This window comes from Pipra filicauda, unplaced genomic scaffold (assembly GCF_003945595.2).
Source record: "Pipra filicauda isolate LSUMZ 115617 unplaced genomic scaffold, ASM394559v2 scaffold599_size242720_pilon, whole genome shotgun sequence".
NCBI lineage: Eukaryota > Metazoa > Chordata > Aves > Passeriformes > Pipridae > Pipra > Pipra filicauda.
The window spans coordinates 57,697-80,576 of NW_024104752.1; the positions used below are offsets into that span (position 1 = coordinate 57,697).

Sequence of the window (22,880 nt, forward strand, 5' to 3'; positions counted from 1 at the left end):
TACTCTCGATCCCAGAGCAGGTTAATGTGGTTTCTGCTTCCAAACAGGAAAACTTGATTTCTAAAGATTTGCTTTGCAGCTTTGTTTTGATTCTCACATGTTCAATAAAAGAATTTAGTCCCACCCAGCACCAGTTGCCACCGGCTGGGGTGGATGGACACTTGGGTACATATCTTAGTGGTGGGCTTGGATTTGATGATCTTGGAGGGCTTTTCCAACCCAAATTATTGATTCCGCGGTTCTTTGCCGCTGCTGCCTGTCGCTGGAAGGCTGGGATGTGCCTCAGGCAGGAGCAGCGGAGGAGCCGCTGTCTGTCAGCCCTGCCCGGGGCATTTGTGATGCAAATCCAGCCGCTCCAACCAGGCTCCCACCCCTGGAAGCAGTCAGGGCTCAGCTGGGCTGGCTACACCAGGTAATAGGGAGCACACGATGTGCTTTCAGAGCAGGAATGGCAGAGGGTGAAGAGCTCTCGGGAGTAATTAAACCTCAGCAGCACTGAAGCAAACTGCAGCTGGGAGTCAGGGATTTGGGGTGAGTGTTGGGTGCTAATTTTGCAAATACTGAGAGCAGCTCTTCCACATGTGCCAGTAGGGTTGGGATGGTGTCCATTGTGTGCTCAGCATCCTCGGGCTGGGATTCTTCAGCTGATTTCTGTAGTTTGGGTGAGTGAATGAAAACCTGTAAAGGCAGCAGTGCAGCCTGGCTGTGCTGGCCAAGCTGGGAAGTCTCTGGTTATTAAATAGGGCAGGAGAGCAGGAGGGCTCAGGCTCAGGTTTGGTTCCTCGGCCAGGCTCTCCCCAGGGCTGAGCGGGCACTGCTGCCTGCACAGGAACTCACTGAGTCACACAAGGTAAATATTTTTCCCTTTGATTTTCACCCTGAGAAAATCTCGAGCTGACCTTGTTAATCCCACGTGTTACAAACCTCCCCCTGTCCTTTATCAAGTTTCGGCCGCAGGATAGTGTTACCAGCTTAGCACCTCTGGCTGCTCCTGCCAGCATCCTGCCTGGCACTGTGCCACCCTGCTCGGTCTCCTGGCCTTCCTGGCTGTCCCAGGGCTGCCTGGCTTGCAGGACCATGCCAGTGCTCCTACCCAGGAGGGATGGAGGGAGGAGAGGAGCTGGATGGCTGTGGTCAGCTCCATCACGGTGCTGGACCCCTGCAAGGTGTGTTAGACAGGATCTCTGCAGGGTGACGATGCCATTGGAGATCCTGCCTGCTGCCAAGGTTGTCATATCCTTCAGTCTTAATTCCTGTGTCTGGAATGATGTTCTGTGGATGCACAAAGTGCTGGAGCACCACCCAATTCAAACCCAGCACCTCAGAGCCTGAACAAGGGCCCTGGAGCGAGCTGTGCTTGGAGTTGAAGGTCTGTCCCCAGCTCGACTGGGTGCTCCTGGCCATCCCTCTCCAGGGCAGCCCAGTCTGCAGCTGGACCCTGAGCCAAGCCTGCAGCTCCCACCTGGCTCCAGCTCCTGCCACTCCTGGGCTCCAGCACTCACAGCAGCCCTGGGCTTGTGCCAGCGGCTGCTCAGGGGGAGCACCCGCTCCACTGAGTGAGTCTGCTCAGCTCTGGGTGTCCAAACTGCTGCTTGCTGGGGTAAAACAGATCAGGTTTTTGTTTGCCAGCACTGAGAGCTTCTGGGGAAAGGGTGTGATTAGAAACAACATTGCCCTTGACATGAAAGCTGTGTCCAAACTGCCCTGGCCGAGGCACTGGCAGATGCTCAGCCCGGAGCTGTGCCAGGATGGGGCGTGTGGTGCAGGGCCTGAGGGGGGCTCTGGGCAGGCACAGGGTGGGAAAAGGGCCAGCAGAGCTCGGGAGTGAAACAGTTAATGCCCCTCTCCTCCCAATATTAAGGGACAAATCCTCTCCCCGGCCTGGTGCCCAAATAAACAGGCTGAGTGTTTCGCAAGGAGGAGGGTGGGAAGGTCTCTACGTGCCGGAGAGGGGCAGTCTGATTCCAGCTCTGCAGCCCCCCACACCCCCTGTGCTGAGCCCTCCCTGAGGTTCCACCCTCCCTGCACACACTGCCAGCCCCGTGCCCTGCCACTGCCACCCATGGGTGCTGTCCCCAGCCGGTGAGGAACAGCCACAGTGGGGCTGCTGCTCATGGGAAGGTCTGGGAGGTGCCAGGACAGAGCCCCTGTGCCTCTGGGAAGCTCTGTGGGACCACTGTGGACAGCGTGGATGGGGCTGGTGGTGGAGGGCACTCAGACCTACCAGGCTGAGTGCCCAGCTTGGGATCCACCTGAGTCCATCCAGCCCAGCAACTGGGATGCTGCAGCCCCAGGGATGTGGCTCCCCAGGCTGTGGGATAGGTGGCACGGGTCGTCCATGGCCACATCCCTGGCCAGCTCCATCTTGTGCCTCCACAGAGCTTCTCCAAGGTGCCTGATCCAGAGTGGGATGGATGCAGGAAGGGAAGCAGGCACCTGGCTCTGCTCCCAGCAGGCTCCCTCTGCCGACAGCCACCCCTGCCAGGCCTCATGCCACCACTACACACCCTCTTTGCACGGTGCTTTAGATAACTCTTTTCTCCCCTGACCCTAAATTTGCAATGGGTAAAAAAAAAAAATCCAGCCCCAAAATGCATCCCCCAGCTGTGACAAGCTGGCACAGGCTCAGGGAGGAAAGTCTGGAGCACAGGAGTCTGTAGCCCCCACCCTGACCTCCTGCTGCGTGACCACTGGTGAATTTTGCAACAAGTAAATGTAAATAAAAATGAAATATTTAATTTCCTTTGTTATATATATATACATAAAAAGAATCCCTGACAAAGTGCTTTTCTGAGGATCCTCCCTGGGTGGGGTGGGAGTGGAAGGTGTTTGATGGAGGGGAAACTGAGGCACAGAACAGTTGCCTCCTCCGTGGCTGATCCCAGGAGGGGACCCAGCTGCTCTCAGCCCTGTGTCAGGGCCACCAGCCCCACATGTCCCCCCTGTGAGCACTGTGAGAGCCGTGGGGCCACCAGCCCATGCACTGGGAAGGGACAGCCCTGGGGCCGAGGTCGTGGTCTCTGGAAAGGCATCAGGAGCACTGGCACCATCACCACAGGAGCACTGGCACCATCACCACAGGGGCACTGGCACCATCACCACAGGGGCACTGGCACTGTCACCAGAGAAGCACTGGCACTGTCACCGCTGGCACCATCACCACAGGGGCATTGCCTGCTCGGGTGCCAGATGACAGTGGATCCAGGGGGACGAGGCCACCGTGACACAGCAGCAATTTGGGATTTTCTGGTTCAGGAGAGCCGTGGGAAGTAGCAAGTCCTGGGGTGCACAGTGAGCTGGTCCCGGTGTGTCCAGGGCTGGTCCTGCTGTGCCCTGGCTTGGACAGTCCCTGGGATGGGCACAGGGCACAGACCCCTGGGAGGGGCTCCAGCCGTGGGCATTGTGGGGTCCAGTGTGGGCAGTGCCCGGGTTCAGCAGCAGCTCTTCTTGGGCTTGTCATAGGGAGTGAGTTTGATGGAGTCAGTTAAATAACTCTCAAAAATCCCTTTGTACTGGAAAAAAATCGAGAAGAGAAAGGATGAGTGGACTCAGCTCAGAGCCAGCCTGAGCAGCCTGACAGACTGTGGAGTGCCGAGGTTCAGTCCTGATTTGGGATTAAAGGCAAAATCCAGGGAAAAGCCACCTTGTGCAGGGCGTGGGGACACGAATGTCCCTGTTAGATGGCCGCTAGAGGACAGTGCTGGCGCGCTGTGGGTGCCACACACCCACAAAGGGAAACAATTCTTACTCCTTTCTAACCAGTTTAGGATCTATTTTAAGAAATCAAACACTGATGCATTTCTCATTCCCAGGGCTCTCCTACTCGTTACAGCAGGAGCTGTTCCACACCAGAGGCTGGGCTGGGGGGGGGTCTGTCAGACCAGCCCCGGCTGATTCCAGCTCCCCACCCGAATTCCTGCCTCCAGCACAGGCTTGGAGCAGGAGCGATGCTCACCGTCGTTAGCGCCTGCTTCGCAAGGGTCTCGAAAGCCTCTGCCACGTTGATGTTGTTCTTGGCACTGACTTCAAAATAAGGGATGTCCTTCTCCTTGCACCAGGCTGAGGCAGTTTCCTTGGGTACCTGTGGGAAGGGAGGATGGAGCCACCTCACAGGGATGCCTGTGGCTGCTGGAGACCTGGAACAGGGGACCCTCCTCACCCATGTAGGTGAGGGCAGGGTGCTGGCACTGCAGGCAGCTGCCTGATATTGTAATTCCTGCTGCCTTCAGTGACAGTCTCTGTCAAAGGGCAGTGCAGGACGCTGCTTATCCCCTGCAAGAGGCAAGGGGGAGGTGGCAGCTCCTTGCCTGGAGCCCTGGTTTTCATGTGAGCAAAAGGGAGAAGGCAGGTTCTGCAGGTGGAGGATCAGCGCTCATAAGCCATTAGGACACTAAGGCATTCCAATCATGGAATCATTTAGGTTGGAAAAGACTGTAAGACCATCGAGTCCATTCATTAACCCAGCACTGCCAAGCCCACCACTAAACCGTGTCCCCACGTGCCACATCCACACAACTTTTAAATCCATCCAGGGATGGTGACTCCACCCCTGCCCTGGGCCATTCATCCCTCTCTCTCCTCTCCACCCTCACCTGCCGATCACAGAGGTCTATTTTGTTCCCCAGCACGACCATGGGGAAATCCTGCTCCCTTGGAATGACCTTCTCCAGGAAGTCATCTCTCCAGTTGTCCAGGGCCTCAAAGGACTCCCTGTCTGTCACATCAAAGGCCAGCATGCAGCCATCCGAGCCCTTGTAAAAGGTCGACACCATGGACCGGAATCGCTCCTGTCCCCCCGTGTCCCAGATCTAGGGCAGAGAAGGGCACAGGTACAGACACACAAGAGCAGGGTGGGTGTTTGCAGCCCTGTGCTCTGTTAAGCTCAGGGGACCAGCTTCAGGGAGTGCTGAGCTCCCAAAACTCCAGTGGGATTCCGCCGTAGTTCATGGATGCTGCGAATCGGGCTCTGCAAATCCGCCCCCGCACCGCGTGACACCGGGAGGCGTTTGGGGACAGCGGGACGTGGTGGGACACACATGCCTGTGGGATCAGGGTGGGCACCCCAGGCAGTGCCAGCCCTGCTCACCTGCAGCTTCAGGGGGGTGTTGTCCACCGCCAGGACCTTGGTCAGGATGCTGGCACCCAGCGTGGTGCGATAATCCTCGTAAAACGTCTTGTGCACGTACTGGTGCAGGAGGGAGGTTTTGCCCACGCTGGCAGGGGGCAAAGGGACACTGGTGAGGATTTGCACTGCTCAGGGGGTCAGTCACAGCAGGGGCTGCACAACCCAGCCCACATGGGGGGCTTTCCTTCCTCACCAGCACTGCTCCTTACCCCAGAGCTCCAATTATGATTATCTTCAGATCCACCTTCTTGCTGGCATCCATGGACGGGCCCTGTGGGACAAGACAGAGTCACCCGGCTGTGGGGATGGGACTGGCTCCTGGTGAGGTGTGGGAGCAGCCACTGCTCCCTGTGGCCTCTCCATGCTCCCCATCCATCCCGGGACCACGGACATCACCATGTCTGCGCTGTGCCAGCACCGTGTCCATACCATTCCAGCACTGTGTCCATGCCATGTCTGTGCTGTGCCACCACCCCACTGCACTCATGTCCCAGCCATGGTGGGGACAGAAACTCCCATGATGAGCCCACGTCACTGCCTGTGACGAGCTCCCGAGGTGCTGCTGCACGTCCAGACACGCCAGTTCATCTCCATTCAAAGCTACTGGGAGCAACTTCCCTGCCTCTCCCACTGCTTCTCCAGCACAGTCCCTCCCCCTAAACCTGGCACACACACCTGGTGCACAATGGGGATCCTGCAGAAAATTACATTGATTAAAGAAGACCCCAACCTGGTGGAATTCCTCGGGTGCCCCAAGCACAGCCCAGGGAGCATCCCAGCCCAGGAGCACCCTGAAAGGCTCCCCTCGGGCTGCATCCCAGCATGTCCTGGTGTCCTCACATGCTCTGTGCCTGGCCAGGAGCCCTGAGCACCTCCAGCAAACCCCCTCCCCAGGCGGGATGAGCATCCTCCGGCACTCCCAGCAGCCCCATCCTCAAGGCACCGCCCGGCCCCGCGCCGGCCAAGGCACGGATGGAAACGCTGGCAGCCTCTTCCCTGCATTTTTCCCCGATGCGTTGGCCAGCCCTTCGCCATTCCCCCTTGGAACAACCCCCCTGCCAGGGCGGGTCTCAACTGTGGGGTCCAGGCCCCCCTGCACCCCTCTGCCACCCCAGCCCGGCCGTGGGCAGCATCCTGGGCACAGGCAGAGCCTCATGTCTCAGCACGCATTCTCCTCCCAGTCCTTTTGCCAGCTTCCTCGGAGGCCGGATGGTTTTAAACTCAAAATGGAGTTTTCCAAACTTTTTTTTCCTGCTCCGAGGGGAGATCTCAGCTGCATCCCGGGGGCAGGAGGGACCGGAGGGCAGAGCACTCACCTGCCGGGGCATCCGTCGGCCGGGCAGCCGAGGCTCTGGGCTCCGCTCCAGCCGGCGGCCCAGGGAGGGGAGAGGCGAGAGAGGAGGATCCAGGAAAGAAGGCGTCTGCGGGGCCCCGCTCCGTGACATCAGCAGAAAGGGGCCGAGATCCTGCCGGGGCTGGCGGAGGAGCCGCGGGCGGGCGCTGGGATGGCAGCGGAGTTGCCCTCGGCTCCGGGGCTCTGCCGACCCACCCCGGCTCGGGCTCCGGCGGGGGAAGGAGAACAAGGTTCTCCTCGTCCGCTGGAGTCTGGGATTGACTTTTGGCCTCTCCTCTTGCTCAGAATCCCCCCGGTACCTTTCACCCACCTCCGCGGGACCCCTTATCTGCGTTCCTGCTGGGGGGGTTGTCGAGGGCTGGGAACAGCTCTCGGCAGCATCCCGGGAGCCATCCCGGACTTTGCTCGGGCGGCTCTAATAGTGCGGGGTGGGATAAGCGGATTTGGGAGCTGGGGACAGTGGGGGGACCGTGACAGGTGAGGGGGGGGTGTGGGATCTATTTGAGGGGGCTGGGAGCTGTCTGTATCTTCATCTCGTTTTCAAGCAGGAGAGGGGCAGGGTGGGAAGCAGGAGCGTTTCCACCTCCTGCTGTATCCCTGCAACTCCCATTCCATAGGGGCTCCCACCCTGCATCCACAGCCAGCCAGATATCCAAGCATCCCAAAAGGAGGGGACTGTGCCAGGATGAGAGCCCCAGTAACCAGACCTGGTGGCATCTCCTGGAGGAGGAAGTGTTCAACTGGCAAGTGGGATTTTAGGATCTCAGCTGCCACCATGGAGCAACAGAGGAAGCCTCTGGTTGTTTCTCTGAGCACCAGGCTGGTGCCCACGTTTTTTTGGAGTGGGAAAACCTGCTTGGCCCTGGCTGCAAAGGCAGAGCTGTGCTTCCCAACGTGCAAGGGCAGGTCCTGAGCCTTTGCCAAACATTCTGTAGAATTTGGGGTTAGCAGTGGGAGTGGGGTGTCCCCCCATCTTGTGAACCCTCCTGGCTCCCTCACCCTGAACCAGTGGTTGCTGGTGGCCTGAGAGGGACCCAGGCACAGGGGCTCTCCGAGACCACCAGCTTTTGTTTTGCCACTGGCTGCCCTCATTTTTGTAGTGGTTTTTTTTTTCCAATATAGAGATCCCTTATGGGATCTCAGGGAATATTGCTGCATTCAGCAGGATAAACCCTCCTCCTCCTCCCCAGATGTAATTTTGGGACCTGTCTGGCCAGAAAAATCTGTTTTTTCCCCCAGAGGGCAGACACTGGGAGGAGCTGGGATGAGGCAGAAGCACCTGAGCCAGTTCTCACTGGTGGTGGGTAAAAGGCTGATGTTTCCCTGCAGCAGATCTCTCCTAATCCCTGTTTTCAGCCTATTTTCATCGTGCTGCTTCACCTTTGTCCTTGCAGTGAGACTTTACTGTTCAGCCTCCCCCTCAGCAACTTCTGCCCTCGTTCCTCTCTCATGTCCTGGTGGGACGGGGGTTGCTCACCCAGTCAGATGATCGATGCCCCTCTGCACCAGTGGAGATGGGGTTTGTGGTTGCATTGCCACAGCTGGTGCCTTCAGCCACTTCTGCTTTTGGGCAGGAGGGCTGTGGCCATCAGGGTGCCCAGCCCAGGCTCAGAGCCAGCTCTGGCTTTTGTTTGATTTCGCAAGAAACAGGATTTTTCCAAAGCTTCTGCTCTCCTGGGGTGAGATTCGCCCTGGATGAAGGCAGTGGTGTGGAGGAGGTGATGCCCGAGATGTGGCTCAGCAGCTCCAGCAACCACAGCTTCAGTGCTGTCCTGGTTGCTCCACCACGTCAGCAATTCAGAGGAAAGGGCTGGGGTTGGTGCCCTGTGACTATGAGGAAGGTCTCGCAGCTGGGAGACCACGAAACACAGGCTGGGGGCTGCCAGAGGCAGAGGAAAGGCTGGGGTGAACAGGGAGGGCACGGGCTGTTCTCTGTGGTGACGCTCACGGGGCTGGGAGAGTGAGGGAAAGGGAAGAAAGCAAAAGGCATCCGAGTGATGAAACTGTTCCTTACGCTGTTCAGCCTCCCTGGGGCACAGCAGGAGGTGGGTTGCTCCTTATTGGGATGCTTAGTATTTTCTGGAGCAACATCCCTCTCAAAACCTGTCAAGAATGCTCTGGGATCCCAAGGGCACGTGGCACCAGAGCAGTCCTGGTGAAGTCCAGGCCGGGCCATGTCTCAGTGCCAGCTGCTGTTTGGGGACTCTGGGTGGTCCCTTGTCAGGCTGGGGGAGCTGGATGCTCCCCCCTGCCTGTGGCTGTGGTGATGGGCTGGTGCCAGGCAGCACCTTGGTGTGCTAAGAGTTAAGGTGGAAGAGGGAGAGGAGACCTTTGTCCAGCTGCCCCAGCACCTTATCTTTGACTGCAGCAGAGCTGAGGTGAAGTCAACACAGGAAACGTTACAGAACCCACAGTTGGTCAGTGGCACAATCAGTGTTTCTGAGTAAGGCAGATATCTTCTTTTATTGCAAACCACAAGGCTGAGCCGCCAAGTTTACAACCAGTTCCGAGTATTCCAGCGCTCTCAGACCCAACCCTGGGAATGATGGAGCAGCCACGAAGCCTGGTCTGGCACACGGGCACCCTGTCACCCTGGAGTCAGCGCTGCAGGGCCTTGTTTCAGTGTCAGCAAACGGAGCAAAGGTCTGGATAAAAATAACCCTTTTCCACTGTTCCCTTTCTCGCTGTGTGCCTGGGGTGTCTCATGCATGAGCCACGGCTGCTCCTGCCTTCTCACACATCCCTTGCACCCTCAGTGAGTCACATGTGCTGCAGCAGCTCCTTGGACCCCACAGCCCCCCACAGCCCAGCCCAGATCTCAGCATGTGCTTTGTTTTGCCCTTTCTTTTGCTGAGCACCCACCAGCCACGTTGTCTCTGTAAGTTCCTCCAGGGAATCAAAGGAAAATTCACTGGGAATCACCGGTTTTTCTGGGAGTTTTATGGCACAGGAAGAGCCCCAGGGTCTTTCCAGTCTCCATGTTCCCTTCTTGTTTACCAGCAGCAGCTCAGTTGACTGAGGTGTGCATTCCCAGGGCTCCCTCAGTCCCTGCCCTTGCCCACAGTGGTGGCCTGAGGCCCACGGGATGCCCAGGGATGCCCACAGCCACCTCCACCTGGGCAGAGCATCCTCTTCTTTCTGCCTCTGTGGAAATCCCAGCTAAGGACCACGAGGTTGACCTTTTGGATCCTGCATTGCCAAGGTTCCCTCCAGAGCAGGGCAGCTCCAGCCACACTGAACATACAGCCCTGGCAGTGCCACGGGTCACCGAGGGAGGAGGGCAGGATCTGGGGGAGGAGGATTTAACACCCCAGTGCAACCCAGTTGAGACCCACAGGGTCACTGCTGGGCTCCTGATGACACAAGCAGGGCAGGTTTTGGTTTATTAAAGCTTTTATTGGCTCATGTTTAAAAAATACAGAATTTACAGAGCAGATCACGGAGCTGCTCGAGATGTTTTTATGTTCACTGTGAAATTGTGTCCTGGCATGGACTGACCTTCTGCTGGGCTCTTCAGGTGTCTTCACCCCCTTGGGGACACCGATGCAGCAGTGACATCCCCTGGCCTGCCCGGGGGCAGCATCCTGGTGGCTCTGTTCCCCTCCTACCCCACAGGATGCCCCAGCCCTAAGGGACAGCAGGGGCCAACCCCACCCTGTTATTCCCACGGTCAAAGACGGAGTAGAACTGACGGATAAAAACGTCGCCCAAAATCCAGAGGGGTCCGGCCGGAGGGGGGATGTCATTGCCCTGGAAGCCGCTGAGGCAGAAGGTCTCACCACCACCTTCCTCCTGGGGGAGGAGAAGGGCAAAGCTGGCAATGAGCCCGAGAGCCTCGTGCCCACGGAAACGTTGCAGGAACGGTGACAAAGCACGGAGCAGTGGGGCTTGTCACCCACGGGGACACAGGGCTCAGCTCCCGGCGTGGCTCTGGGCCACCTTTGTCACTGGAGCTGCTGGGAATGGGGGGTGGTGGTGCCACAGCCATACCATGAGGGTGTAAGCCTGGGAGCTGAGCGTGTAGGGGAGCCCGTTGATGGTGAAGGTCACGTCGGGCATCGCGTTGAGGTTGCTGCACTCCACGGCGTACTGCAACGCAGCAGGGAGGTCACTCCAGGCAGGGTGGGGCTCCCAGGGCTTTGCCCCCTCCTCTCCCCACCCTGCCTCTCACCTCTCCATCCACAGGCACAGCACCGATGTAGTTTTGCAGTTGTTTGACCTCCTTGGTGGGACCTGCGATGAGCGATGTCCCGGTGTCCACGATGGCCTGGCAGCCGTCGGCGCAGAAGGTCACTGTCCCACCCACCTGGATGCTGGAAGAGGTGAGAGAGAAGGACCAAGAGGGATCTGTCCTGCTCCTCCCCCCCCAGCCCAGCCTTCCCTCCCTGTCCAGCACCACTCACTTGTCCAGCTGGATCTGCCAGTACCCTTGCTGGGTCACTGGCACCCAGTTCAGGGTCCCCGTGAAGCGGGACGTATCAAAACCCCCAAAAAGCAGCTCTCCTCCCAGGGGGGATTCGGGGTTCCTGGAGGGAGGAGGAAAAGCCATGAGGCATTTTTTCCCCATTGACTTTGTAAATAACATTTTAAATGGGTGGATTTACACCTGCCTGCTTCCCACAAATGCTATCCCTGTAAGGCCAAAGGTCTGTGATGCTCAGCCTGGCACCAAACCCCCTTCTCTAGCTCAGTAAAACATCTCTATTTTAGCAGGCCCTCCTGATCCCTCAAGCAATGACAGGCTCTAAGCAGCATCCCGGAGCAAGGCTGTGTCCGTACGTGCTCATGTAGACGGAGAACAGGGGCAGCTCCACCAGATTTTGTGCCATCATGTTGTCAAAGACAGGAGTGACGCCGTCCACGGCCAGCGAGGGGTAAGCCAGGCCCAGGATCCCGTCGAACTCGGCGTCCAGGAAGGCTTTTCCCGGCTCACTGATGCTCTCTGCAAACTGCTGGTTGCTCACGGTGAGACCCTCGACCTGCAGGGAGGAGGGGGTTCCACGGGGGTGCTGAGTCCGTGGGCGAGTCCCAGCATGTTGCCCAGAGCAGGAGAAGCCAAAGGTGACTCACGGCTACTTGGTCGGATCCGATGAGCCCCGTCAGGCTGCCGGTCCCGTACTGGATGGAGAAGGGGGTCCCTATCACCTGGTAGGTGCTGGACTGTGTTGGATGGAACTTGGCATGTCCAGCTGGGGAAGGAGATGGGATCTGTCAGCAGAAATGTGATTTTTTTTGCACAGCCACGGCTGCCAGGAGCCCCCACCACGGCCAGTGGAGACAAATGATGATGGAGGGTGGTGTCACCGCAACTCCTGGTCATGGGCACACTGCCAAGGGTTGTGCTGGAGTTTTGAGGAGGGATAAAATTTACCCCATTTCAATCTGACTGAAAGGTGCCAGGGTTGGTAGAGGAGTGGGATTAGCTCGTGTGTTTTTATGAGTCTCGAAGACGAGCACAGCTATTCCTGGTTTGCAGCCAGGAGCAGCCCCACGGGCACTGCAGTATCCAGTGATATTCCCCAATTCCCCCTGGGCTCTGGGGCAGCCCTGGGGCTGCTCAGAGATGCTCCATGTCCCACGGCAGCAGGACTGACATCGCTGACAGCCTGAACAAGCCCAGTGCTTGTCACCCACCGAGCCCCCGGGCAGCCAGCCCAGAGCTGTGCCTTCCCACTCCTGCCACCCTGCTCCTGCTGACAAGCCCTATTCTGTACTACCATCTCTGCCTGTTTGTTTAAAGGCTCCCACAAGAATGGCCTAAAGAACATGGCCATTGTCACCTGGGTCCTGGTGGTGTGATCACCACCCACTCCTGGGCAGACACACCCACTGGGGCTCCCCCGACTGCCCCCCAGGTTTCTGTTATCTGTGTGTGCCTTGCAGGGCTCAGCTGGGGGGGGAGGGCCCCCAAAGGGCTCAGCTGGGTGTGCTGGTGACCCCGTGGCCTCACTGGTCTGACTGTACTCACCACAGGCTTTGCTGACGCAGTAGACGGACGGTACCCAGAGGTTGGAGGAGCCCGTGTCGAACACCACGGTGAAGTTCTGGGGGGGAGTTCCGATGGAGATCTGCCCAAAATACTCCATCTAGCAAAGAGTGGAGCAGGGACCACCGTGAGTTGGCAGCACACCAAGAAACTCTGGCGAAGGGGAGCCTGTGGTGGGGTGACCACAGGGCGTGGATGGGGTTCTATCACAGTCACATCGCGCCAGGTGAAATAAAGGAGGCAAATATTTAACGGACAACAAGGGAAGCTGAGGACAAAAGGCAGGATGGTGGGTGCAGGCTCCATCCTCTTCCTGGGAAGGCTGGGCCCTGAGGAGACCCTCATCACCGGGATGCAGACAGTGGAAGGGGCTGTGGGGGCACTGCTGGGGAATGGGATGAGCCTGGGGAAGCCCCTCCACCTCTGGGTCCTCTGTGGTGGGACTTGCTCTGACGAGTGTGTAACGAGTCAGTTTTGGAGGAAATCTGTCTCCTCGGGGGTGGGGGGAATGCAGCAGGGAGGGAGAGGGCTGGCAGTGCCTGCCATGAATGCTCTGCCTTGTCCTCATCGCCACATTCCCGGGAACAAAGGGCCAGGCAGGCACGGGCAGGCAGCGAGTCCTGGCACGCCGGGCACTGCTGCAGGCGTGGGATTTCTGGGAAGCACTGGGGACTGCTCAGGCAAACTCCTGTGCCCTGCTTACATCCAGGTAGTTGATGAGGGGCTCGTTGGCTTCTGAGAAGGCAGCGCAGTCCTCGTTGTCCTGTACCATGTCCAGCCCGTGGGCTTTCCAGAAGTGGGAGAGCTGCCCACGCTCCCGCAGCAGCTTCCGCAGGGAGCGGCGCCGCGTCAGGGGCACCCTGGGGAAGAAGGGTCCTGGTCACTCACACGGGGCCGTGGGTGCTGCTGGAGTCCTGCAGCCCCCGTGCCCACCCTGAGGGTCCCAGCACAGCCAGGAATGCAGATCCAGAGCCTGTTTCCCCACATCCCCCACTGCAGAGCCCTCCGGCCGAGGCACAGCAAAACAGGGGGACTGGGTCTGTTTTAGGAGGCAGCAAATCAAGGGCAAAGCTGGCAGGAGAGGATGCACGTCCTGGCAGTGACGGGACGGGCAGGAGCTCAACGTGATTGATGGAAAGGCCCTTCAGGCTGGGGGAGGTGAGCAGGGCCAAGGGGAATTCATGCCAGTGTTTTCTGCCCTGTCTGCTTGCACAGACCCTGTTTACAGACCCCACCTCATCCCACTGCTGCTGATGGGGTCTGCCCAGAGGGATGGAGCCCACGGAGCGATGTGAGAAACCAGAAACCACAGTGTGGTGCCAGCACAAGGTGTCTGTGCCGGGGCAGCTCAGCTCTGCCCGCTCATCACGGCTCTGGCAGCACCCAAAGAGCAAAGCCCCTCCGAGAGCCTGGGGAACTGGGGTGCAGCTCGGGGACCCCCTTACCTTTTCAGGCCACTGGCCAGGGAGAGGCAGAGCATGGCGAGGAGGAGGAGGCGCTTCATGCTGGCGGCTCAGTGGCCTCGCTGGGCTCTGCAGGTTGTTCTTATACCCCCAGGGCCGCCCGGCGCCCGCGATAACGCCCCTGCCAGAGTCAACACCGCGCTCGGGCACCGGGCATGAATCACTGGCCACGTCCCAGGCGAGGCAGAACGGGCACTGCGGGGTCAGGTTTGCTTTTGTGGGTGAGGGAGGCGTGGGGGGGACCTGCAGGAAGCCGTGCCGGCTGCTTTTGGGGCAGGGAAGGTCTTAGGGAAGTGGGAGCAGGACGGGGCGCTCATCCCAACAGCAGTCCCTGCCCGCTGGCAATCACACAGCCAGTGGAAGTCCCCCCAAAATGCTCTGGGGGAGCGTTTCCCCTCTCCTTTGCACCACAGCTCCACCCCAGGGACCTGCCCGTGGCCATGGGGTGCCCCAAACCCCGGCAGCTGCAGGGAGTGCAGGAAAAGGATGCGTTTGTAGCATCAGGGCAGCCACCAAACTAAAAAGGAAACACTAATTAGCAGTGATGGACTGCTCTGGAATCTCCAGTTTTCCCTTCTAAACAGCAGTCGGTGCCAGGAAGAAGTGGCTTTTCATGGGAGACAGTTCCCTGTTGCTTTACAGCCACTAATGGGCTCGTCCCCTGTGAGTTTTGTTTAACCCAGGACGGGCGTCTCATTAAAGCCTCTGAGTGCAAACAGAAAATGCTGATGAACAAATAAAGCCTTTAGATATGAGGGGAAGTGAGTGGGGGGAGGAAAGGGTTTTCTTGCTGCCACCATCTCTCAGGCCAGGGATGATGCTGTGCTGTCCTTGTTTTCCATGTTTGTGGCACTAATGGTTGGGGCCACAAAGGGGGGGTTTCACTCAGGTGTTTTACTCTTTAATGGGGTTTCTACCCTTAGCACTTTGGTAATCAATTTTTTATCTATCCCAGTTAGTCTGTTTTAACCAATTAAAGCCCTCCTCCAGGAAATCAAAGTCCATACCTGTGAGGCCCAGGTACCAATGGGGCTGTGAGAGAGCCAAGCCGTGTCTCCTTTTTGGGGGGAATTGTGTCTCTGCCCCTGGGAGATGCTCCAAGGCTCCTCCTCTCTGCAGCTTTGCAGGGAGATTAAGCTTAAAAAAATCTTATCAAATTTTTTGGTATAAGCAGGGAGATGCAGGGCAAGGCAGAGTGGATGCTGATGGCAGATGCTGACATATTTTTCCCAGTCAAATGAAAATTCCCTGCATTTCCCTGTGCCCAGATTGGTGGCTGCAGTGTTTTTTTTACTGAGTAGCTTTACACCAAGTGATTATGTGTTTCCCTTTTAAGATGCAGTTTAATGTACTTTATGTATTTAATGTATTTCCCCTCTTGTCCTAATCATATATTCATGGATTAAAAAAGAAACTTCCTAAAACAAAAGCAGCTGCAGCAAGTGCCAGATCAGCTGAAAGCAGCAAGTGGATTGTTCCAGACATGGTTTATAACCCGAAAATCCTGTCAGAAAACCCAGCCTGAAGGGTCACTGGGCTTCAGAGATAAACGTGAGGGTGAGCTGTAGCACAGACACGCCAAATACTTGCAGTGAAATGGTTTATTTTGTTCAAAAGATTCCCCAATTGGATCATCATAATCTGCAAACTCCTAACAGCGGATTCAGCATGAAAATGCGAAGATGAAAGTCATAAAGAGGGCCCAAACCTTTCATTTAGAAATTTTTGAAGTGAAGCAAAATCATGTCTACTTTTTAACTATTTTAGAAGGAATTTTAAGAGCTAAATTCTCAGAGGTGCATCAACATTTTTATTTCAAGTGGAGCAAAATGTTGGGGTTTTTTCTGTCTTTTGGGAGCAACTCAGCCGTATTTGCCCAGAAAACTGGGACAAAAAGGCTTTGATTCATGTGTACTTTCAGCTGTACCTCAATATGTGGAATACACTGGGTTTGCAGGGGGAACAGATGTCCTGTTTTCAACCCATGGTGCCCCTCAACTCTTCAGGATCAACCTGTCCCTGCCTGTCCCTGCCTGTGCTGCCCATCCCTGCCTGCTCCTGGGACGCAGCCCGGAGTGACAGAGCCAAACACAGCATTATTTGTGACACTATTTAGCATTATTTATGACACTTTGAATCCGTCTTGTTAATAAAACAGCAGAAAAAGCTCTTACACCCCAAAGAAATGTGATTAAAGGTGGCTCAAGCTCCTGGAGCATCCCAGGTCTGGTGATATTTCTGCAGCCCTGCACTGCTGCCAGGCAGGGGCTGTCCCAAGGTGTGTCTCACCCTCTCAGCTGCACAAACCTGCCCTCAGGTGCCTCAGAATTACGTTGTGCACCTTGGGTGTAAAATGCACCTCTTGCCAGCTCTATGTATGGGGCTTTCCTCATGCAAGAGACCTGCTTTGAGGCTAAAAATATGTTATCTGTGTTCCTTTTTATGCATTTCCTTTAGTGTAGCCACTTCCACTGCGAGCTCTGGCTGATTCAAATCGTGCCCAAGCAGCGTGTTCTAAAAAAGCCTTTTTTTTTCTCCATTTATCAAACACTTCTCCCACCTGTTAATCTGTTTATCCATCACCGAGCACTTGAAAGAGAGAAATGCTGCAATAGCAAACACTCACATTAAAAAAAACCAACAAACAAGCCAGTTTCAGTTAAATATTGACCTGTGGCACAGCAGTCGGGGGTAGAGCAGGACTAACATCTCCTGGTGAGGGAGCTGATGATCCTGCAGTCCCAGGGGATGAGGGGGAATGTGGGAAAAGACTGACCCATGGTGGGGATGTGGCAGGGGACCCCAGTTTGTGGTGCAGCTCCTGGGGGATGTAGTTCTTCTTGGGATCTGTTCTTCTCTTTGCCTTTAGAAGGTCCAGGGGATTCACCAGGATGTTGGGATGTTTTCTCCCTGGGAGAGGATTGCTCTGGGGGTGATGGAGATGGTGAAATGCCAGCAGGCGCCATCTCCATGATTAGGGACTTTGCAAAAAGGGTTCCTGACCTGTCTCCTTCCAGGGAAAAAGCACAAGAGAGGCCAGGCTGCTGCAGGGAATTCCCAGCACCTAAACTCTGGCTCAGTGTGAGAGCTGCAACATCATCAGTTCCCACGGAGCAGTGGCCCAGCCCTTCCTAAATCTGGTGGGAACCATCAGGAGGGGTCTGCCAGGCTGCTGCTTGCACCCCATCATTATTAAGTGATTCTGCAAGTTATTCCTGAACCAGAAAACTTCCCAGGGCAAGGGGAGGTGGAGGCCCATCCACCCTCATGCGAGGTGCTGGGACCACATCCCCTATGAGGTAAAATATTTTATCCCTGTGCAAGATGTTTACCTGGAAGCACCCAGAGCACTTTTTGGGTGGCAGCTGAGTTGCTGGGGACTGCAGCTGGCTCCCTGCCCTCAGGACTGCTCTGCTCCAAGGAAGCTCAGCTGCGTTTTGGCACAAAGCTGTTGGAAGACGGAGCAAGACGCAGAACCTGGTCAAGCAGTGCAGGGTCCCAAACCCTGGAGCAAAGTGGTTGCAGAACAGCAGAGAAACACTCAAATATATTTAAATGAGGCAGCTGACAGGGGGGAGGCGTCATGGAACCTCATGTGGGCTCGTTCCTGCCATCGCCAGGGGGGCAGAGCGTGACCGCATCCGGCACCGAGCTGGCGAGCGCTCTGAGCCGCCGGACCCTGCGGCTGCACCGAAAATGCTGCTGAAACATCCTTAGATCCTGCTGCCTCCCAGGCTCCAGCTGCCCCAGTCCTGCAGGAAGGAGGTGTGCAGAGCTCTGCTGCCCCAGGTAAATCACCGCTGGGTCTCGCGCTCCGCCGGGCGTGGGATGCGATGCTCGGAACAGCAGGAGGAGAGCTGGGTTGGGTGTCCACCTCCAAGGGTGCCTGCAGGCATGTGCCACCACCAGGCTGAGCTTTGGCCTTTAACTGGGCCAGCAAGGCCTGACTCTGATGGGATTAAAACAGTTTGAGGCGTTCTGGTGGTTTTTCTTACCTTTAGATGGAGCGTGGACATCTTGCATTGACCTCTCGGCAAGCGGCCGAGGAGCAGCTCTTTGCAGGCCTTGATTCCAACACAGCACCTTGCTTGAAAAGGGTTCATGTCCTGAGGGGCTGGAGGCCCACAGAAATTACCTAACAGACCCAAAAAAGTACATGTGCTGCCAGGCTCTGGCTGGCTGCTCTCTCCAAATAGAGATTTCGATAACGCGTTCGCGTATCGGCGCTTCCATCTCGCCCTACCCAGCTCAGCAAAGAGCCTGCCTGCCACTGAGAGTGGGATTTGGGTCTTATTTTGCAATTTCCTTTTGAGCAGCTCGCTTTTCAGATCGTTATCTGCCACAGCAGCATCGCCTGCCCCTCGGTAGGAAATGAGCCTTTTAAGAATGGCAGCCCCCTGAGAAGGATATTTGGGGACAGAGCAGTTTAATAAGGGAGGGGGAAGATTCCAGCAAGGAACGGGCTTTTAGCTTGGCTGTTGCCAGACTGTTTGGGTAAGTGGGACTTCACAGGAGAGTGGTGGTTATCAGAAAAGCTTTTGATGAATTACACTGAGAAACGTGTCATAGAGGAAATTATAGAATCTGATCCATAGGATGGATAATGCCTTTGCTGTAACTATCAATCTATCAGTCCATCAGCCATATCATCATGGCTTCTTTAATCACTGTATCAAAGCTTCAGCTGAAATCTCTCCCTGTCAGCCATTCATAAATGAGAGTTTATAGGCACTGAGTGAAAATTTGAAATGACTTTATGCAAGTGAAAGCTCACGAAATGAACACCTCGATTGCCATCCTTTATTATAAATCTCTGGAGTGTTATGGCCAAAAGCCCCAAGCCAAGGGGCCCAGCTCAGGCATTTGTGTTTTCTGATTTTCTGCCTTAAGCCCCCTTAACTTCACCAGGATTTAAGTGCTCACCTTGAATTAAATCCGAGGTGTCTCAGACAGAGAGGTGTTGAAGGGCCTCTGATATTTCTGTCTGGACCTTGACTGATGCAAGAGCCTCACCCCAACCCACAGCCTTCTTTTGGTTACTTTATTCTATGGTTTTTATTTTTTTTTTCAGATTATAGTTCTCTCTTTTTTTTTTTTTTTTTTTTTTTTTTGGTGGATTAAGAAAAAAAGAAAGAAAGAACCACGAGATAGGATTAAAGTGAGAAGAATAAATTTCAATTCTTGTTGCTCTCAGGGCCACAGTGGAGCCTGGGAGCTCCTGTCAAGTAGCAGATAGGACTGAGGTGACAGTTTATAAAGCCATTAAGCTCAGTGATAAGGGCAGGGAGAGCCTGTGGCCGTGTGAGGGTGTGAACGAGAAGGACTCAAGCAGAGGGAGGGCTGGGGGCCTTTATTTTACATCTGCAATGTCCAACCACCTCTCTCAAGTGCTGAGCCTGATCTTCAGCTCGTGAGGAGCAGCGTGAAGCTCAGTGGGCCCATTTTGGTTGGTTGCCACCAGGTCTTGCTGCCTTTCTGTGTCCCCCCAAGACCTTGGAGACGCCTCACCAGGAGAATGATCTCTTGTGAGTGGTGAGTACAACACCCTGGGAGAGGAGCCCTGCAAACATTCAAGGCCAGGCTGGGGGGCTCTGAGCCATCTGCTCTAGTTGAAGATGTCCCTTCTCAACAGGGGGTTGGACTGGATGAGCTTCAAAGGTCCCTTCCAACCCAAACCATTCTATAATTCTATAATATCTGTAACTCCTCCCTTCCTTCAAGCACCACACACACCCCCACTGGCAATGAAGGTTTCAAAAACCCTTCTGAGGACAGGCACCCAAAAATAAAGTGCAAGGAACACCAGTCATTCTTGTAAACCAAGCCCCAGATTTTGGGGCTCATTGCTTTAAAGGCATAAAGCAAACCCAAAAACTACCAGCAACCCTTTTGTCTCAAACCAGCAGCAGCCAAACAGTACCTGAGAGATTTAAAAGAATTATTTTGGCTGGACAAAATAATTTTCTCTTGTTCAGGTGGATATTTGTCATCATCTCAGCTGTCACCTTGCTCCTGTATGCTCTCCTCTTGCTGTCACTTTACTTCATGCTCAGCAGGAAAATAGGTAATTTACTGTCCTGTTAGTTTTTTTTTCATTTTTTGGGCCCCAGTGTGGAATGGGAAAGGGTCAGGGCAGGGGTGGAGCACCAGCATCACTGTGCCGTGCTGGGGTCCAGGCTGTGGGAGAGCTGTAAGTGATGTGAGCAGTGTCAGTGGGGGTCATACAACCTTGGGTTGTTTCAAAACCATTTTCTTTCATTGCTCTTGTTAGCGAAGTGGTGGGAAAACCCCACCAGAATCCACTGACAGCACATTATTTGTGCTGAAGCTCCACTTCCTGGCAGGAAAGTCTTTCACTCAAAACTGCTGCTCACATTTGTACATGACCCAGCCCTGTTTGCCACCGGGGTCAAACTCATTCCAAACTGGCAAGGAGAGACCCTGATGCTGTGATTTAACACTGCAGCCTCTCCCTGCAGAGCAGGGCATGACTGAGTCATCTCCATAACTGAGCTGACGGAGCTGTGCCCACTCCAGCACACAGCAATAATTATTGGGGTTTGCTGTGGGGCAGTGCTGGGGCTCCTGCAGAGGGTGGGGGTCTGTGTGGGGTGTGGGGTGCATTGGGCACAGCCAGGGCAAGGTGCTCACTCTCCTCTTGGTCCCAGCCCAGCATTCCCGTGGGATGCAGAGATCCAGCAGCCCTGTGGCACAGCCCACCCTGGATCCAGCCCCTGTGGCACAGCCCACCCCGGATCCCACCCCATCAGCAGGAGGGGCCAAGGCACAACAACCAGCACCAGCCTATGCAGGTAAGGGGGTCCTGCAGCAACAGGGCTTTGTCCTGGTGCTGGAATGGGAACTTTAGGCTTGGCATTTGTGTGATGTGCCTTCCCTTCCAAGCTGGGAAGACCTCGAGGTGGCCATGGGGCACAAGAGCCACTCACCAGCCCAGTTGCCTCCTGTATCTCCCCGGGCTTTCCCTGACTGGTTTCCCACAGGCCAGGGGTGGGGTGGGGAGGGCTCACACTGGTGGGTTTTGGATTTTCAGTTTGCACTCCTGTAACCCCCTGGGAAGGGCTGCTGGTGGTGATGTGTCCTGTGTTTCAGGGAGCAGCGACACCTCCTCGGACACCTCGGAGGACTCATCTGACAGCCCCTCCTGCCCACAGGTACAGCCCTGGGCACAGAACCTCTGCCAGAACGGCCCCAGCCCCGCAGTGGAGGTGCCAGCACTGTGTCCATGTGGCTCCTGCCTGGCTCGAGACCCCCAGAGCAGCACCAGGAGTGGTGGTGGTGGGGAAATGCATCAAATCATATTGAGATGCCATCAGGGGTGCTGGGGTGGTGGCTGTCCTCTGTCCTCTGCCACATGCAGCGTTCCCCATTTAGAGGGAAACATCCCCAGGGGCCAGGGAGATCCTTGGGCACAATTGGGCATGTTAGGGAAATTAAGAATATTAGAAACAAATCTTCCCCGTGAGGGTGGGGAGGCCCTGGCACAGGTTGCCCAGAGAAGCTGTGGCTGCCCCATCCCTGGAAGTGTCCAAGGCCGGGTTGGACGGGGCTTGGAGCAACCTGGGCTAGTGGAAGGTGTCCCTGCCCGTGGCAGGGGGGTGGAATGAGATGAGCTTTAAAGTCCCTTTGAACCCAAACCATCCCATGATTCTATGAAGGGGTGAACACTTTTGAGTGGGTTCAGGGCAAAGACCCCCAGGTGAGTGCTGGTGCCAGACCTGGGGTTTGTGCTGCTTCTGCAGGGCCAAGGCTCAGGAGGAAACATCAACTACACATCCCTGGTCTTCCCAGGGAAAGGCCGTGGGCCAGGCCCTGCCCAGGACTACGAGAACATGAAGGCTGGGACTGACTATGTCAACGTGGACCCCAAGAAGAAGAAAGCACATCTCTGGCCCTGCTCCAGCCCCGTGGCATCCCAGCCTGTGGAGTACACCGAGGTGAAGCTGTGACACCCTGGATGCTGCTGGTCAATGCACAGCTGCACCACCAGGGCTGCCCCTTCCCTCGGGCAGTGCCTGGCACAGGCTGATGCCTGCAGCTCTTATTGCTTGCCACACAAGGAATGCAGTTTACTTGGCATTTTACTTAAAGGCATCGCTGTTCCCGGAGCGTGGGGTGGGGCATGGAACTGTTGCTCCCACCCAGGCTGAAATGTGCTCCCCAGTTTTGTGTGATGGCCCTTTTTGTCATTTCGTGAAAGCAAATGAAACATGCAGTGATCTTCAAAATACCCACCCAGACTGGCTGACAGCTCCTCTGAATGCTGCTTGTTTTGCTGATCACCCTCATGAAATCTTGTTAAATGCAGTTTCTCCACCTGTGTTGCCCTTGCTGCCTGACAAGCCCTGATCCATTGCCCTTCCCTGCACCCCCTTTGCTTTGATGCTCAAAATATTTCCAAGTCTCCATTGCTCTCAGAGCTTCCATGGGGGTTGGGGTGGCAACGTGGGCATCTTAACCCCTGGCCACACATCCAGGGGGCTGCCAGGACCAGGATAGGAGGGAGGCTCACCTGGGGAGCTTCCTCTCCCAGCTGAAAGCCACAATCATCAACCCAGCTGGGAAATATCCAAAGGGCTCCCAGGGGATTTATATCCCCCCTGCTCAGGGGGTTCTGGTCTTTCTGGGTTTTGAAGGATACAGCTGTCCACGTGAGTGTAGGCAAGTCAAATCCCTCTGTGTCTGGTGGGGAGGAATGCTGTTCCCTGTCTCCCACCTTTTGCTTTCCCTGCTCTGTCCCTGCACCTGATGCCCTGAGTGCCTGGGTCGGCCTCTCCCCACCTGGGTGATGTCCTTGCTCCTCACTCTGCATTTTGTTACCTAGGATTATTAAAGAAATAAAATTCCAAAGCGTTGGGAAGGGGGAGTGTGGAGCTGGGAGCTCTTTGTGAGGGGGATGGAGCTGCTGCCTCCCAGCACAGCCCCCCCTTCCTC

The 22,880-nt window shown here is 55.9% G+C and overlaps 3 protein-coding genes across 4 annotated transcripts; 1 reads left to right on the forward strand and 2 right to left on the reverse strand.

Annotated features, from left to right (window-relative positions):
- Positions 1–2,778: 2,778 nt before the first annotated feature.
- RAB7B (RAB7B, member RAS oncogene family) lies at positions 2,779–6,496 on the reverse strand. 2 transcript variants are annotated; one of them, XM_027743002.2, is made up of 6 exons: positions 6,442–6,496; positions 5,335–5,396; positions 5,087–5,213; positions 4,593–4,808; positions 3,956–4,081; positions 2,779–3,512 (listed from the first exon to the last, which is right to left on the reverse strand). In XM_027743002.2, the coding sequence occupies exons 1-6, from the start codon at positions 6,451–6,453 to the stop codon at positions 3,432–3,434; spliced, it is 624 nt and encodes a 207-aa protein (XP_027598803.1). In that variant the 5' UTR covers positions 6,454–6,496; the 3' UTR covers positions 2,779–3,431. The 2 variants fall into 2 exon arrangements, with proteins under 2 accessions (XP_027598803.1, XP_039243839.1); XM_039387905.1 differs by lacking the exon at positions 2,779–3,512 and having other exon boundaries at positions 3,656–4,081.
- A 3,390-nt stretch (positions 6,497–9,886) lies between these two features.
- Positions 9,887–12,565, reverse strand: CTSE (cathepsin E). The gene is made up of 7 exons (XM_027742997.2): positions 12,448–12,565; positions 11,550–11,668; positions 11,259–11,458; positions 10,883–11,005; positions 10,651–10,792; positions 10,470–10,568; positions 9,887–10,271 (listed from the first exon to the last, which is right to left on the reverse strand). Exons 1-7 carry the CDS (start codon positions 12,563–12,565, stop codon positions 10,107–10,109), a joined length of 966 nt encoding a protein of 321 aa, XP_027598798.1. The 3' UTR covers positions 9,887–10,106.
- A 6,878-nt stretch (positions 12,566–19,443) lies between these two features.
- RHEX (regulator of hemoglobinization and erythroid cell expansion) lies at positions 19,444–21,895 on the forward strand. The gene is made up of 5 exons (XM_027742989.1): positions 19,444–19,460; positions 19,904–19,992; positions 20,597–20,740; positions 21,039–21,100; positions 21,689–21,895. The coding sequence occupies exons 1-5, from the start codon at positions 19,444–19,446 to the stop codon at positions 21,893–21,895; spliced, it is 519 nt and encodes a 172-aa protein (XP_027598790.1).
- The last annotated feature ends 985 nt before the right edge of the window (positions 21,896–22,880 follow it).